The sequence below is a fragment of the Sceloporus occidentalis genome, unplaced genomic scaffold, assembly GCF_023333645.1.
Source record: "Sceloporus occidentalis isolate IW3139 unplaced genomic scaffold, rSceOcc1.0.p SCAF_20, whole genome shotgun sequence".
Taxonomy (NCBI): Eukaryota; Metazoa; Chordata; class Lepidosauria; order Squamata; family Phrynosomatidae; genus Sceloporus; species Sceloporus occidentalis.
This window is the reverse complement of record NW_028317000.1, coordinates 9,741,362-9,757,936: the sequence shown is the minus strand read 5'-3', so window position 1 is coordinate 9,757,936 and position 16,575 is coordinate 9,741,362. Positions and strand designations below refer to the sequence as shown.

General features: G+C 41.8%; 1 protein-coding gene across 2 annotated transcripts in view; it reads right to left on the bottom strand.

The window, feature by feature from the left end:
* Positions 1-16,575, bottom strand: part of LOC149301929 (potassium/sodium hyperpolarization-activated cyclic nucleotide-gated channel 3-like) — a 36,332-nt gene that overhangs the window by 16,951 nt on the left and 2,806 nt on the right. The window contains exons 2-5 of one of the 2 annotated variants that reach the window (XM_089482924.1): positions 9,103-9,116; positions 8,473-8,508; positions 5,061-5,490; positions 2,880-3,041 (exon numbers count right to left, since the gene is read on the bottom strand). In XM_089482924.1, coding sequence (XP_089339050.1) covers positions 2,880-3,041; positions 5,061-5,471 — 573 coding nt within the window. In that variant the 5' untranslated portion in view covers positions 5,472-5,490; positions 8,473-8,508; positions 9,103-9,116. The remainder of the gene's footprint in view (positions 1-2,879; positions 3,042-5,060; positions 5,491-8,472; positions 8,509-9,102; positions 9,117-16,575) is intronic. The other variant, XM_089482925.1, reaches the window with a different exon arrangement.

The window sequence follows — 16,575 nt, the reverse complement described above, 5'->3', positions numbered from 1 at the left end:
TGTTGCTGCATGCAAGATTTCGCATGTAATCCTCAGGTATTTTTAGCCATTGTGTTTGCCATTCCTTTCAGGGTTGCTGTGTTCAGTTGATCTATTGGGATTGGACATAATGTTTCAAATATTCTAATGCTGTTTTATTCCTGAGAAGTGATCTTATTATTTTGTAGTTGCAAACATATGTTAAATTAGTTTGCATCTGTATCGAATTTGATTTTTTAAATTTTTTAGATAACTCATGGCTATCTTCACAAAAAAAAAATGTTGACAATACTCAGATGAGTATTTTGGCTACAGATTTATTCCATCACCACAAGACTGCACGGTACCTATGTGCTTGATATATATGACTACACTTTCAAATGAGTATATGTCCATGTAAGTTTCAGACGCATTTGGAAAAGTCTCATAAAGAAGGATAAACCCCTGGTATATTTTCTAGCATTGAGAGATAAATTTTAAACTAGACCTACATTGACAAAAATGTTTGTTCAGAAATCAGTTTTACATGACAAAGGTTTAATCATATTTTATGAGATATCCAAACTGATAGCCAAGGAAGGAAAACCCTACACTATAGGGCAGTGATGGCGAACCTATGGCACGCGTGCCAGAGGTGGCACTCAGAGCCCTCTCTGTGGGCACACATGCTGTTGCCCTAGCACAGAGTTTGCCAGAGTTTCTTACTAGAACGCCAGAGGGACGTGGCACTTTGCAATAAATAAGTGGGGTCCGGATTGCAGTTTGGGCACTCGGTCTGTAAAAGGTTTACTATCACTGCTATAGGGGAATCCTTGATTTTGACAGCAACGTTATTATTTCAACTGTCATGAACCAACATGCTTGTGAAATTATCGAATCCATCCCTTTGAGCAATTCATCAGTGTCGAGGTGTATTGGCAAAATGGCAGAAAATGTTGAAAGTCATCTAGACTCACAATTAAAAGTTCAGAATTTTTATTTGCTTTGCAAATTGATTAATCATGTTCCCAGGTAACACAACAATACTGATGGCTTATGTTAGATATTTGAACAATGACAACTTTAAAAAAGAAATGCTTATTTGCTCGAAAGCTAACAACAGATGCTAACGATGAAACAATTTTTGAAGAAGAGATACCTTCAGTGAGAAAGATATCCTTTTCGAGAACACTCTGGGCTGTGCTGTAGATGGTGTTGCTTCTATGACAGGTAGATATAGAGGATTTATTGCATATTTAAAAGGTTTTGTGCCAGAAGTATTTACTGTGTAACTCGCCAACAACACTTGGTTTCAAAAATACTAGCAGGGTGTTTGCATGACTCTCTACAGATTGTAATAAAAGCAGTAAATCACATTAAATCAAATGCATTCAAGACTGCTTGTTTCAACAGCTTTATGAGGACAATAACGAAGACTTCACACAGTTATTATTACATACAGAAGTCCGTTGGCTGTCCAAAGGTAATTGCCTTTGTTATTTGGTTGCTGTCAGAACCATACATGCCTGGATTCTGTCAGAGTTCTGATAATGTTCAATAGATGGGTAATTGTTTTGTGGTTGTTTTCTCCCCCCCCCCCCCCAATAATGAACTATTTAATATGCATGCTTGAATGGGGCTGACAGATAGGCTAATAGTGGCTGAGACTTATGGGTAAGCAGATAGGTTAGTTGGCATAGGGGGGATGGGATATGTGCAGCTGGCTAGGATAGTTTTGGGAACGAAAGGTTTTGGAATGTGTGAGATGTGGGCTGCGTCGAGTTGGCGTCTGGTAGTAACAGAAAGGGGGTGGATGGTGGAAATGCCTACAGTGGGATCTATAGCTTGCCGAGCTATGTCTCTCACCAAGCTACAAATCCCAGGATTCCATAAGAAGGTGTTGTGACCATTAAAGTGGTACCAAACTGCCATAACTATATGGTATAGATACAGCCTACAGGGTTTGCCTTGCTATGAGGCTCAGTGAGGCTGCCTCAGGCACCTTGGGAAGGAACATCACTGACTGTGTACTTATAAAACTAGTTTGCTGCCTTGTAGTGTAGTGGAGAAAACTATCTCTTTGCCAGTGCTGAAGTAAAATTTATTACCATTCCAATAACCTTTTGTACATAGAATGGAGCGGACATTATGGCCTCATTCCCACTTACAAATAAATCACTTTGCAATCCGAATCGATGGATCGGTTCGGCAGTGGAGCGTGGTTCACACTACATTTGCCCCGATCGCATTTTCTTGCTGTAAAACAAAATAAAATAACCCACTTGTGGTTCACATTGATGAATGAATCGATTCAATTTAAACCGTTTCCTGCTGGAGTCTCTCAAAATAACCCAGTTAAAGTTCACATTGGCAAATAAATTGATTCAATTTGAAGTGTTTTCAGTGGGATTTTTTTTCTGTCCATCACTGCAATCACATTTATGTACTTCCGGCGCTGGGCCAAGAGAGAGAGGGAGGGTCGAAGGGTGGGCAGACACAAGTTGTTAATTTCCGCTTCCCCACCTGGCAACCCCTTATGATGTCATACTACATCAATTCTGATTCCCATCATGTTCGATCCGCATTTGTTTCACACTTGCATAGAATCAATTTATCCAAAAAGATGCGGAAAGAATCAGCATCAAAAAGACGCAGGTTAAATGGGTCTAGAGTGCATGCCTCCCCTCTCCAAATTGCTTCAGCAATTCGGTTCAAGTGTGAACCAGGGTCATTTAAACAACTTCAAACTGATTTGCAAACCGGTTTAAAATGTAGTGGGAATGAGGCCTATCTTATGGTTTCTCTCAGGTCTGTTGCTTCATCTCAAAATGTCTTGGGCTGGCACTCCTTCAGGGACTCTGTTTCCTTCAGAATTATTACAGCCCCAGTCTTCCATTGGTGGAAGACAGCAGGACACTTACCACCATGTGGTTGATGGAGACCCAACAGTCCTCGGGGAAGTCCTGCAACATGGGGACTAGGAATTGCAAACACCCATCCCAGTGGCACAGTAGAAGCATCATCCCGATGAGGTTGAAGATCCGTACCACAGCACTGGCCAGGTCATAAGTCATGTGGAAAATCTGGACCAATGGGATGAAAAATGAGGTGGTTAGGGGGGGTAAATGGCAACTGGGATGAGACACACAAATATCCTCCATGACTCCTTGTAGTTGTTGTTAAAATTGATGTTACCAATTAATAGTCTTCCAAGTTAATAGCTTTCCAAACTAACAGTCATGCCTCCTGACTCTGATGTTTCAGTGTGCATAAGCTTTGTTTAATGCATGAAATTATTAAAAATGTTGTGTGTAAAATTACCTCCAAGCTATGTGTATATGCGTGAAAGGGATCTAGGATTTCTAGAAGACCACAAGTTGAACATGAGTCAACAGTATGATGCAGCAGCTAAAAAGGCCAATGCAATTCTAGGCTACATCAATAGAGGTATAGTGTATAGATCGAGGGATGTAATAGTACCACTCTGTTCTGCTTTGGTCAGGCCTCACCTGGAATACTGTGCCCAATTCTGGGCACCACAATTCAAAAAGGATGTTGACAGGCTAGAGCATGTCCAAAGGAGGGCGACTAAAATGGTGAAGGGTCTGGAAACCATGCTTTATGAGGAGAGACTTAGTGAGCTGGGTAGGTTTAGCCTGGAGAAGAGAAGGTTAAGATGTGATATGATAGTCCTGTTTAAATATTTGAAGGGCTGTCATACTGAGGCTGGAGCAAGCTTGTTTTCTGCTACTCCAGAGAATAGGACCAGGAACAATGGATGCAAGCTACAGGAAAAGAGATTCCACCTCAACATGAAGAGGAACTTTCTGACAGTAAGGGCTGTCCGACAGTGGAACAAACTCCCTTGGAAAGTGGTGGAGTCTCCCTCCTTGGAGGTCTTTAAGCGGAGGCTGGATGGCTATCTGTTGGGGATGCTTTGATTATGATTTCCTGCATGGCAGGGAGTTGGACTGGATGGCCCTTGCGGTCTATTCCAACTCTATGATTCTATCATTCTGTGGAGAGCCAGTGTGGTGTTGTTGTTTGAGTATTGGACTATGTCTCTGGGGACCAGAGTTTGATTCCCATTCGGCCTTGAAAACCCACTGGATGACCTTGGCAAGAAAAGAGCAGGATAGGGTTGATGTAAGTCAGAAACAACTTGAAGGCACATAACAATACATTATATACGTAGGTATAGGTGTATATGTGTAGGTATAGATGTTCATGAAAAATAAATGAATTTAATGTTTAGACTTTGATCCCTTTTCCAAGATATCTTATTATGTATATGCAAATGTTCTAAAATCCAAAAAAGTCTGAAATCCTAAACATTTCTGGTTCCAAACATTTGGGATGAGGCAATATTCAACCTGCACTTTTATAGCTACAGGATCTGGCTTCACAAAATGGATGAGCAGAATTTGGAAGTGTACTTCATTTGGACCATAAGTCCCAGAATGCCCAGTAGCTATTCTAGCAGCAGGGAATCTTACAACTGAAAAAGTAACTCTCCTAGGTTTTGTGGAGGAGGAATGGCATATGGTTCAAGTACTAACTCATGTGTTCGAGTACTGACTCATGTATAGGTGTTGAGGTAATGACAAAGTGAGTGGGAAGAGAGTGTGCTTTGTACCATAGGCCAATAGTTTGTAATCTTTAGATTTTCTAAAAAAATTATTAAAATAGTTACTTCTGAAAATAGGGAAAACAAATAGTTACTTTTAAAATTTTATAACTCTTGTAGCTGCCTTGGAGTCTTGGAAACTTGGGCCCTATACAGACAGGCTAAAATAAAGCTGCTTCAGGTCACTTTGGAGGTATGGTGTTTCAATAATGCGTGCGTCCTAAGAGTCTGGAAGCTGCACCAAAGCCGCACTCCAGTCCTTAGGACTGGAGCGTGGCTTTGGTGCGGCTTCTGGACTCTTAGGACGCATGTATCATTGAAACAGCATATTTGCAAAGTGACTCGAAGCAGCTTTATTTTGGCCTGTCTGTATCAGGCCTTGGTAACTAATTACTTTGAAATAGCTTTTTTAAAAAAGGTAACTTTCCAAGATCTGTCTGGCTCTAGAACTTGTATATTGTAAGTCTTGACCCACCTCCTCCCACTGGTGGATGTAACGGATGAGACGGGAGAGTCGAAGGAGGCGTAACAGGCTGAGGATCTTTGTGAATCGGACAATACGTAGTGCCCGTGCCGTTTTATAGACATCAGAATCTACCTGAGTCTCCAGGTCTACAATCAGGAAGATATAGTCAACAGGGATGGAGGAAACAAAGTCAACCAGGAACCAGCTCTTAAGGTACTTCATCTTGATGGTGTGTGGATCCAAGATGATTTCAGTGTTGTCTTCAACCACAATACCTGTACGGAAATTCAGTACCAAGTCAGCCAGGAAGAAGGTGTCAGAGAGGACATTGAAGACAATCCAGGGTGGTGTGTTCTCATCCTTGAAAAAGGTGATGCCTACTGGTAAGATGATCAAATTTCCCACCATAAGCAGCAACATGATCAAGTCCCAGTAGAACCTGTAAAAAAGCAAGGGGGAATGTGAAAACCGGAGAGGGTGAAAAACAGATAATATACCTTTTATTTTTTTGCAAAGGGGCCCTGTCAAATAGAAAAAAGACATCTGTTTGTTACAGCAGATGACATTCTTCAATGCATTACCATGCTTTTTTCCCTGAGGATTCCATTTGTAAGTCTGATTTCTGAGGCATATATCTGAGAAAAAGCCATTGTGGGAGGAAAAACAGGTAGAAAATGCACATTGTCCTTAATGTTTACTTTGAAATCAGCTTCCTTTTGCACAGGTTCCTTCCCAAGCAGGAAGAAATTTGTGAATTTTGGTCAACTATTTAAAAATCATCTGGAAAAATATCTCCCCCCATTTGCACCAGTTACATTCAGTAGGCAAAATTAGTCCCAGAAAGGAGAGAACCATGCAGTATCTGCCTGTCATACAGGTGTCAAATATGAGGAGCCTGAAGAAATGGCATACCAGAATTTATGTTGAGGATTCAGTCAAAATGTATTGTCTAATTCACTGTATCTACTCTAGAGGTAGCACTATAGCAGCAGTCGGAAACCTACTCCCTCTGTGTGTTCTGCTTTACAAATCCTACAAGCCCTAACCAGTGTCACCAATGGTGAGGAGTGATGGGAGATATAGATGAAAACATTTGGAAAGGACCAAATGGCATACACTTTCCTTTTGGAGTTTCATTTCCTTTGACTAAAACAGAGTATGGCCCTGAGCAGATGGGCCAGGAAAGCATGAACTGAGCCTGTGTTATTCTGGCCTGGGGGCTCATTTATGTCAGTCCCTGGGCCAACGAAGGGACAGACAGGTGTTTACCCTTGGGACCTGCTAGCAGCATGCATTCCATACCTTTCTGCACTGTCATGCACTAAGGAGTGATGGCGCAGAAAGGTAAAGAGTGTGTGGGAGCCATTTAAACAGCCAGGGTTTGCTAGGGAATTTCCAGGAAACTTTGTGGCAAACCAGGGGTCAAAACTGACTTGTGTTAAGAGCTGTTTATCCTAGGATCAGGCCAGATCCACTGGATTTGTGTCCAGCATGCCAGGATATACCCTGATCCTGGCCCCAGGGTTTTGGCCTGCATGGTCCAAACAAGACGAAACAAGGTCAGGGGAAACACAAGCTTTTTGGCCCATGCAGGCAGCCCCTGTGCTTTTGTAGTATTTGTTTGATTTGTTCATTTATTCAAGAATGCATATTATAGCCAATCCTGATGTGACAACGTTTATTATAGATGTATATTTTATGAGACCTTTAAATGGGTTCTCTAGGCTGCATCTAGACTGCAGAAATAATGCAGTTTGACACCATGGTTACTGACAGGGCTCATTGCTATGAAATTCTGGGATCTGTAGACCTCTGGTGGCACAACAAACTACAAATCCCAGAATGCCATAGTATTAAACCATGGTAGTATGGGATTAATAATTTTTTGTTAATTTTGACATATAGGTTAACAAAGTTACTAAACAAAACAAATCAAAGATCTATCTACACATACAGTTACATATTACATTTAAAAATGACTCGCCACTTTCTATCCTTTGGTTTGTTTTATCCATTTATTATATTTCCACTTAATATATATTTCAGATTACAATATATCTCTATTCCTAAATTAATAAAAATTTTACTTATAATTTGAAACCTGTTAATGTTGCCATTCTTCTTTTTTCTTCTTGACAATTGTTTTTTTTATTAATTTTTATTATTAAAAATATACAAGTCTGCCTTGTGTTCTTTTTTTGTTTTTAAATTAATTTTCATTATTAAAAATATACAAGTCTGCCTTGGTTTTTTATTATTAATTTTTATTATTAAAAATATACAAGTCTGCCTGGGGGGGGGGGATAGTTAAACCTACTGGCCCCCCACATCAGCTAGTTTAAGAAGCTCTGCTCTTAGGCACTGTGCAATTATTTTAGAACAAAACAACAATACAATAAAATATAAGCAGTGACCTAAAAATGCAGCAATTCACGAACAACCTGATAAAGATACAGATGCAAACAAAAAGCCAGCATGATGAGGTATAATATATAATCAAACATGTAAACCAATCCCAACAAAATAGGGTAAAAAAAATCCCATCGAGCTAAAATAACCCCATATGCACATGAGGAGACAACCTGGAGTCCTGTGGCTGAGATCCTACACCAAGGATGCATAGAGTAAGAGGTCATCTAGACTGGCCAAATGTATTGGGAGATCATAGTTTTTACTCCTGTAATTACCACTTCTGTTTCCAAGATCCAGAGGATGCATTGGTAATTGCAGGAGGTTTCAAGATTTCTCCCCTCCTTCCCTGATTTTTATTTGTTTCTACCAAGTGCCTGCACCCCAAGAGCAGAGGATAGAGGGAAAGAGGGTGGGGAAATAATGCCTCCCCCACCCGCCCTTCCTTGTTTTGCAAAACTCTTCTGTGCAGAAGGAGAGGAGAGAGGTGGAGGTGGGAGAATTAGATTGTTCGGTTTAAGGTGCCAGAAGAGTCTCTTTGGATGGCTGTATGGGGTGATTTTGTTCATCTCAATAATTAATAAAACCATACATTTTAATTTTTTTAAAGAGCGCGCAGATGTGGAAATGGGAAGCAACAGTCTGAAGTGACATTAAATACATCTGGTTGAATAGGTCCTCCTTGCCAGTCTGGACGAGCCCTTAATCTCTGCATGCAGAGTTATGCATTCATTATGCAATACCACCCTTCTCTTGAACTGCAACATGGTGCAGCTTGAACCAAGGCACTTAAAATGAAACTGAATGTACCATCCCATGTGCATGCACACCCATGCGCACTGCACACCCCTTATGCATGCGCACCCATGCACCATGTGCAATGCAACCCCTGGACCATGTGCACCCATGCACAATGGCGCCACATGCGCAACTCTACTTCTGGAACCTGGAGCTGAATGACGTTCTTCCACATCAGACAAAAACGTCCATCCGCTTCGGTAGGGGAACTTACGCCTAGATACCAACAGGATTCCGGCCATTATTTAGTCTGGAGAAGAGATGGTTAAGAGGTCCTGTGAAAGCCACCTTGAGATATTCACCTTATACCTATTGGAATTATTTTTAAAAATTGCTCCAGAAGGTAGGACCTGGACTGACAGATTCAAAAAATAAGAAAGGAGATTTTGACCATATGCTAGGAATTGCCTCCCAACTTGATAAGATGTGTGATAAGAGACTACCTTGAAAGGAGTCTGTTATTCTTTCTTAGAAGGTTCTCAAGTAGAAACTGAATGGCCCACTTACCCAGGAGGCAAGGGAAATGAATTTCGTATATCAACAAGGGGTTGAACTACATCATCTTTTAGGTTCTTCTCAACTCTGTGATTCTGTTCTGTCATTCTAAAACCCACAAAGGTTATAATAAAACTTGTAGAATTCAGAGTCATGCAGCCTGTTGACACTGCACAATTACAACACTGTGATCAAGCTTGAACTGTGATGGTAACATCCTAGGGAATCCTGGAATTTGGTGACGCTAGTGCCTCACCAAACTACAAACCCAGAATTGCATAAGATGCAGCTATGGCAATTAAAATGGCACCACACTGCTATAACTGTGTAATGAGAGGCTGGTACTTACCATAAAGATACATTCTTATATGGTAGGAGAGGAGGAAGACAGGAGACGTGCATAATTCCTCTGTGCCATCGAAAAGATGTGCAAGGGCTTTTCTTTAATAGTCTCTGGCCCAAAACAGACGAGCCAAATAAAGTGACTTTCAGCCACTTTGGGGATTTGGCATTTAGAAGACACATGCTCCCAAAGCAGCCAGAAGCCACACCGAGGAGCCAGCCCTTTTAGGAGTGCATTTAATCCCCTCCTGCTGGCTGCTGGTGTGGAACCACGGTGGCACCCTACTTTGGAAGCAGGCCGTGTGGTTTCCACAGTCCTGACCCAATCGGGGCTGGAATGGCCAGGGACCCCTCTTTCTAGGTCATCTGCTTTGGCACTATGTGAATGAATACAGTTTTTTAAATCAGACACATAAATTACAGTATGACATTTTTGAGCCACTCCAGAAAGGAAGTTAAACAAACAGGGTGCCACCATTGAAAGTGTTCTATTTCTGGTAATCAGCCCTCCTCACTGCAAATCATTTGGGGGGGGGGGGGAGGGATTTAAAACTGCAACTCATAGAATCCACTACCTAGCATTGGTTATGTTGACTAGAGATTTTGAAAACTGCTCTGCAAGACACCTCTTTTATGCTTTGCTTCCAATTCTTGGCGCACTCAGACAAGGGCATCAGCACATATATAGCTGATTGGCAGTTTGACACATGGGAAATTCTAATTGTACAAACATGAGTGCCTATCCAGTCTTGTGGGGTTGTTGTGACCATGATTTGAGATTTTATTTTGGTCACTACCAAACTTTGATCTCAAATGACATCCAAACACAAAGTGTAGTTTAAAACCATGGCTGAGGTATGGGTGATATTTTTAGAAATCAGTTTTATTTCTAGCATTTAAAAATTGGCTTTAGTGCATTATTTGTCCCACATTTTACTCATTTCAGAAATGTTTTATGATTTTGTTTTGATCCATTGCAATATGGCCCCAACCCAGTGCCAGGTGATGGACTGCAACTACTACCATCCCCAGTCAGCATAGTTGATGGAAATTGTAATTCTAAATCCCAAGGGTATGAGTTTGGTGAAGGCTGGTTAGTCACCGGAGAGACAATCTCACTCTGCTCATGCTCACAGGCATCCCTGACTTCACTTGTGCTATGTATGTTTCCAACAGTGTTCTCTAGGATGGAACACTATAGGCCTAAAGTGATAAGCGCTCCCAGTGCTTTGGTCGGGGTTGCCTCTAATGTTTACGCTTTCTTTTTTTATAACATTAATTGTTGTCTCCTGGAATCACATGGATTGGACATTATTATTTTTTAAAACAGATGATGGCCTGTTACAGACTGCCAAAATAAAACTGCTTCGGGTCTCTTTGGAGGTATGCTGTTTAAATGATGCATGCATCCTAAGAATTCGGAAGCTGCACCAAAGCTGCACTCCAGTGCTTAGGAATGTAGTGTGGCTTTGGCGCGACCTCCGGACTCTTAGGACCCATGCATCATTTAAATAGCATACCTCCAAAGAGACCCGAAGCAGCTTTATTTTGGCAGTCTGTAACAGGCCAATAATCCAAGAAACAGGATTATCCTACACTTCAAGGGGTGGGGGAACCACTCCGCAGGTTACAAAACTAAGGGAAAGTCTGCCATTCCCACCATAATTTATCAAGGAGAACTTTCACTGTGAATTACATCTCCCTCCATCTGCTGGTTGCTTGTTTGTTCTGGGGTGAGGTGGGGCTCAATGAATTAATGCAAAGCTGTGTGTTTATTGACTCAAGATCATTATGTGATCAATCGTATTTACGCGATTTATGTATTTATGTGATTAATTGTATTTTACGTTTGAACCTAAAGAGAAGGTCAAAAGCCAGGGCGGGATAACATGCCATCTGTCAGGGATCAATGTTCAAGCCCTAAAGAAAAAGAAAAGTCAGATGCATACAGAGCCAGAGGAGCAAAGGATTCTGAGTCAGGCCAAGCAATTAGGCTTCATTTTCTGTTACGGTGGAGAAAATGATCTCTCAACCCTTTTCTGAGCAGGAAGTAATTTACTGAGGGCCATCTTCCAACAGCGGAAGGGGCCAAAAGTGGGAAGAAGGGGCTGGTTGCAGTAGTGGGCAAGGATTGGGGGAGGTTTTGGGTGGGACCTGTGTCAGAAGTCAGAAATGCTAGAACAGGTTGTGGTTAGGGCCAGTACCAAAAGTGGGTAGGACCAGAGCTGCCCCACACTCTTTCTCACCACCCTTACATAGAGACACACGTCATTCTTGAGAATGTTTCTTTATGCCCTACACTGATTTAGACCAAGAGCAGTGTGTGGAGTGGTTAGAGCGTGAACTGCTTAGGGAGTGCTTAAGTGCACTGATAAGCAGTATAGAAATGTACCTGCTATTGTTTGCTAAGGAAGAAATTGCTGGGGATCACAAGCAGGAGAATGCTATTTGCTCTGTGTTCTAAGAGCTTCCAGTAGGCATCTCCTTGACCACTGTAGGAACGAGAATCGTGTGCGCTGAAGATGCCTTTGGTATGAGCCAGCACAACAGTCCTGTGAGGCAGGTTAGGCTGAATGAAAATGGCTGCTCCTGACTGGAACCTTGAACCTGGATCTCTCTGCTCTAAAATCCAACACTGAAACCACTACTCCATGCTAGTTCTCCATATTCACAATGCTGTCCAAATATATCTTTTCCTATCTGAAGTTGAGGGAGGTAACAGTACCACTTTACTTTATTCTGCTTTGGTCAGGCCTCATCCATAATACTGCATCCAGTTCTGGACACAACAGTTCAAAAAGGATGTCAACAAGTTTGTGCTTGTCCAGAGGAGGGCAACCAAAATGGTGCAAGCTCTGAAAACCATAAAACCCTCTCAGAAGAGACTTAAGGAGCTGGGTATGTTTCGCCTGGAGAAGAGAAGGTTAATAAATGATATGATAATCCTGTTTATGTATGGTTGCCTCTCTTAAGTCGCGGACCTGAGATCTGCAACCTTGAATATCTATGGAGAGGCAACCTCCGCTATTTTCAATGGCATGTGCGCCTGCAGGCACACCCCATTCAAGGCTATGGGGCTTGACTATGTGCGAGCCTCTGTTTTCGTGGGGGGTGGAGGTCCAGAACGGATCCTCCACAAAAACTGAGGGCCAACTGTATTTGAAGGGATGTCACATTGAGGCTGGAGCATGTTTGTTTTCTGCTGCTCCAGAGAATAGGACACAGAGCAATGGATTCAAACTACAGGAAAAGAGAGTCCACCTAAGAACTTCCTGGCAGAAAGAGCTGAGCAACAGTGGAAGATGCTGCCTCAAAGTGTAGTGGAGTCTCCTTCTTTGGAGGTTTTTAAACAGAGGCTGGATGGCCATCTCTTGGGGATGGTTTGATTGTGTGTTCCTGCATGGCAGAATGGGGTTGGACTGGATGGCCTTTGAGGTCTCTTCCAGCTCTATGACTCTTATGATTCTAAGGCCCAGTACACACGGGCAGGAAGTGGTGTGGTGCCGCCAATTCTAGGTTTCTGGAGCATGCAGCAACACACGTTCCGGAACCCTAGAACATGCCGCTGCTGCCACTATGCCGGCTTCCTCTCCATACGGGGGCTACCATGACTACATACGCGATGTATAGCATCTGCACGTCACACACAGAAAGCGGCGTCATAGGGCTTTATCACACTAGCGGACACATACTGCTTTATCACACTATTGAGTTTAAACACATATTGCTTTATCACACTAGCGAACAAACAGGATTTAAATGAGAGTTAAACTAGAGAAAACCAGGAAATGCCTGAAGTTTATCACACAACTTTTCCTGGTTTTCTCTAGTTTAACTCTCATTTAAATCCCATTTGCCTGCTAGTGTGATAAAGCAGACAGAGTTGGAAGGGACCTCATGAAACCCATGATGACCCTGCGGATGAGACATCTCCAAGACCCCCTGTCCTCCACTGCTCTGCTTAGTTCCTGCAATTTCATACTCATGACCTCTATTAGAGAGGTCTATCCATCTAGCCTGCAGCCTTCCTCTCTTTCTACTTCCCTTCACCTTTGTTAACATTATTGGTTTTTTCCCCAATGAATAATGCCTTCTCACAATGTGTCCAAAGTACAACAGCCTCAGTTTTGTCATCTTGGCTTCTATAGAGATTTCGGGCTAAATCTGCTCTATTTGTTTGTCATTTTAGCTGTCCACAGAATCCTCAGCACTCTTCTCTAGCACCACATCTCAAATGCATTGATTTTCTTCCTGTCTTCTTTCTTAATTGTCCAGTTCTCACATCCATACATGTTAAAAGAGAATACAATGGGTTTTATGATTCTAACCTTTGTGCTCAATTGTATATCTTTGCATTTTAGGTCTTTTCTAGTACTTTCATAGCCGCTCTCCGCATTCTTAATCTTCTAATTTCCTGGCTGCAATGGCTGTTGCTATCAATGTTTGATCTCAGGTTTGAAAACTCTTACTGAATATAGTGGAACTATTATATCCCTTGGAAACTATACTGCTATTAACGTACCGTAGGTTAAAACAACATTTGCCTTCTTTGCTACGGCATCAGATTGCTGGCTCAATTTAATCCCAAGGTCCTTTTTGCATGTAGTACTGTTGAACCATGTCCATGTGTATATTGTGGAGCCACAGAGAGGAATTTGGGCTCCCACTCAGAGTCTGGAATAGTTACCTTTTTTACACTATAGATTCTAAAAACTCCCAAAGTTCAAGGTGTCAAGTTGGAATATTGGACTAATAATAATAAAAAATGTTATCGTTGTTATTATTATTTGTTTTATGGTATACAATGAAATGTTAGTGAGTAGAATTCAGGACCACCCATTATTCACATTCTATCAAGGAATCCAGAAATCAGTGACATGTTCTTGGGAAACGTGCCTTGTATGAGTGCCATTGGAATCTGTGCAAAGTATAAAATTTACCATCTGCAAAGAACTTGTGGGACCATAACTATAAAAAATTGTTTAAAATGTCAAGTAAAAACCTTATAGAACTTTTAAGAATCAAAGCGATAAACAATTAAAACGGAGACAGCTGTGGCTGAGAAATAGAATGCTTGGATTACAGATAATGGCCATACTTGAGGACAGCAGAACTAAAGACAAAGAGAGAGAATAGGTGAAGATGATGATTATCACCATTATTTAATGGGGATAGAACAAGCATCAGCAATGCCCTCCTGGAGATGGGTCCACAGGAGCTACAGGAAACGAGATTCCAGCTCAACATTAGGAGGAACTTCCTGACAGTAAGGGCTGTTTGACAGTGGAATACACTCCCTCGGACTGTAGTGGAATCTCCTTCCTTGGAGGTCTTTAAGCTGAGGCTTGATGGCCATCTGTCGAGGATGCTTTGATTGAGAGTTCCTGCATGGCAGGGGGTTGGACTGGATGGCCCTTCTGGTCTCTTCCAACTCTACAATTCTATGATTCTATGAAAAGTAATAGTGCCACTGTATTCTGCTTTGGTGTGGCCCCACCTGGAATATTGTGTCCAGTTCCTGGCACCACAATTCAAAAAGGACATTGAGAAACTGGAACGTGTCCAAAGGAGGGGCGACTACAATTATGGTTTGGAAACCATGCCTTGTGAGGAACGATTTAGGGAGCTGGGGATGTTTAGCCTGGAGAAGAGAACGTTAAGAGATGATATGATAGCCCTGCTTAAATATGTGAAGGGATGTCATATTGAGGAGGGAGCGAGATTGTTTTCTGCTGCTCCAGAGAACAGGATCCAGAGCAATGGATGCAAGCTCCAGGAAAAGAGATTCGACCTCAACATTAGGAAGAACTTCCTGACAGTAAGGGCTGTTCGACAGTGGAACAAACTCCCTCGGAGAGTGGTGGAGTCTCCTTCCTTAGAAGTCTTTAAACAGAGGCTGGATGGCCATCTGTCAGGGATGCTTTGATCTGGATTTCCTGCATGGCAGGGAGTTGGACTGGATGGCCCTTGTGGTCTCTTCCAACTCTATGATTCTATGAACTTACAGACTCAGATTATGCAAACATCTAGGGTTGTCTGATGTCAATTTTTTATGCAATTTTTTTTCATTCTATGACAGCAGGAACACAAAACAAGGAGTAGAGGTTGGATTTAGTTGGCCACAGTCATGACATTCTGGGTACTTGGATATCTGGAATCTCCACTTGCTTTCTTAAAAGCAGACTTCTAGCCCTCATGTTTGTAAAATGCAGTCATGTGTAGAAAGCGTGATACAAAGGACTAAAGCCTTATCCAGCAATAGCATGTAACAGTCTTACTCAATTTAGTGTCCTCCAGATATTCTAGAGTACAATTTCCATCAGCCCCACCTAGCAGGACAATTGGCAGGGATGATGAGAATTGTAGTCCAAAACACATAGAGGCAGCAATTAAGGCTGTGACTAAATGCAGACTTCAACTTCAAGTCATTTTATCTCTCTTTCTCTCCTACTCCTGAAAACCGGAGAACTTGCTCATAATTCTGTGACATTTTCTGGTTATAATATGGGTTCTGTCTGATAGGAATTGAGCATTTAAGGAATTTGCTATGTATAGGAAGTTCCTCTGGTTAAAACGGCTTCTGAACAACATGCCCTATTACAGTATACATAGATAGACCCATTTGTCAACTTCTCTTTCTCTTAGTTTCTCAACTTCAGTTTGGTTATTCCAGAATTTGTAATCATAGAAATGTGTATGCTTTTATCTCCTTAACACTTTTCTCCTATAGCATGCCTTTTGTAGGCATTTCCCATAAATACACACATTCTTCCTAGAATGCTTTTGTATGTTATTTTCAGGAACATTTTTTTTTTACTTTGGCTAAACCTCATCTGGAATACTCTTTCCAGTTCTGGGCACCACAATTCAAAAAAGATGTTGATAAGCTGGAGCATGTCCAGAGGAAGGCAACCAAAACGGTGAGAGGTCTGGAAACCATGAAGCCCTATGATGAGAGACTTAGGGAGCTGGGAATGTTAAGCCTGGAGAAGAGGTTAGGGAGCAACATGATAGTTCTGTTTAAATATATAAAGACATGTCATATCGAAGATGGAGCAAATCTGTTTTCTTCAGCTCCAGGGAATAGGACCAGAGCAATGGATGCAAACTACAGGAAAGCAGATTCTACCTATACACTGGGAAGAACTTTCTGACAGTAAGGGCTGTTTGACAGTGCAACACACTCCCTTGGGGTGCTTAGACTGTGTATTCCTAGATGGCAAGGTGTTGGACTTGATGGCCCTTGAGGTCTCTCACAACTCTATGATTCCGTACTCTATGATTTTATGTGTGTGAGTTGTCGCTAACATATGCTTGTAGCTCATTTTTATGTTTAAATATTTGAAGGGATGTCATATTGAAGAGGGAGCAAGCTTGTTTTCTGCTGCTCCAGAGACTAGGACCCGGAGCAATGGATGCAAGCTGCAGGAAAAGAGATTCCACCTCAACATTAGGAGGAAACTCCTGACAGTTAGGGCTG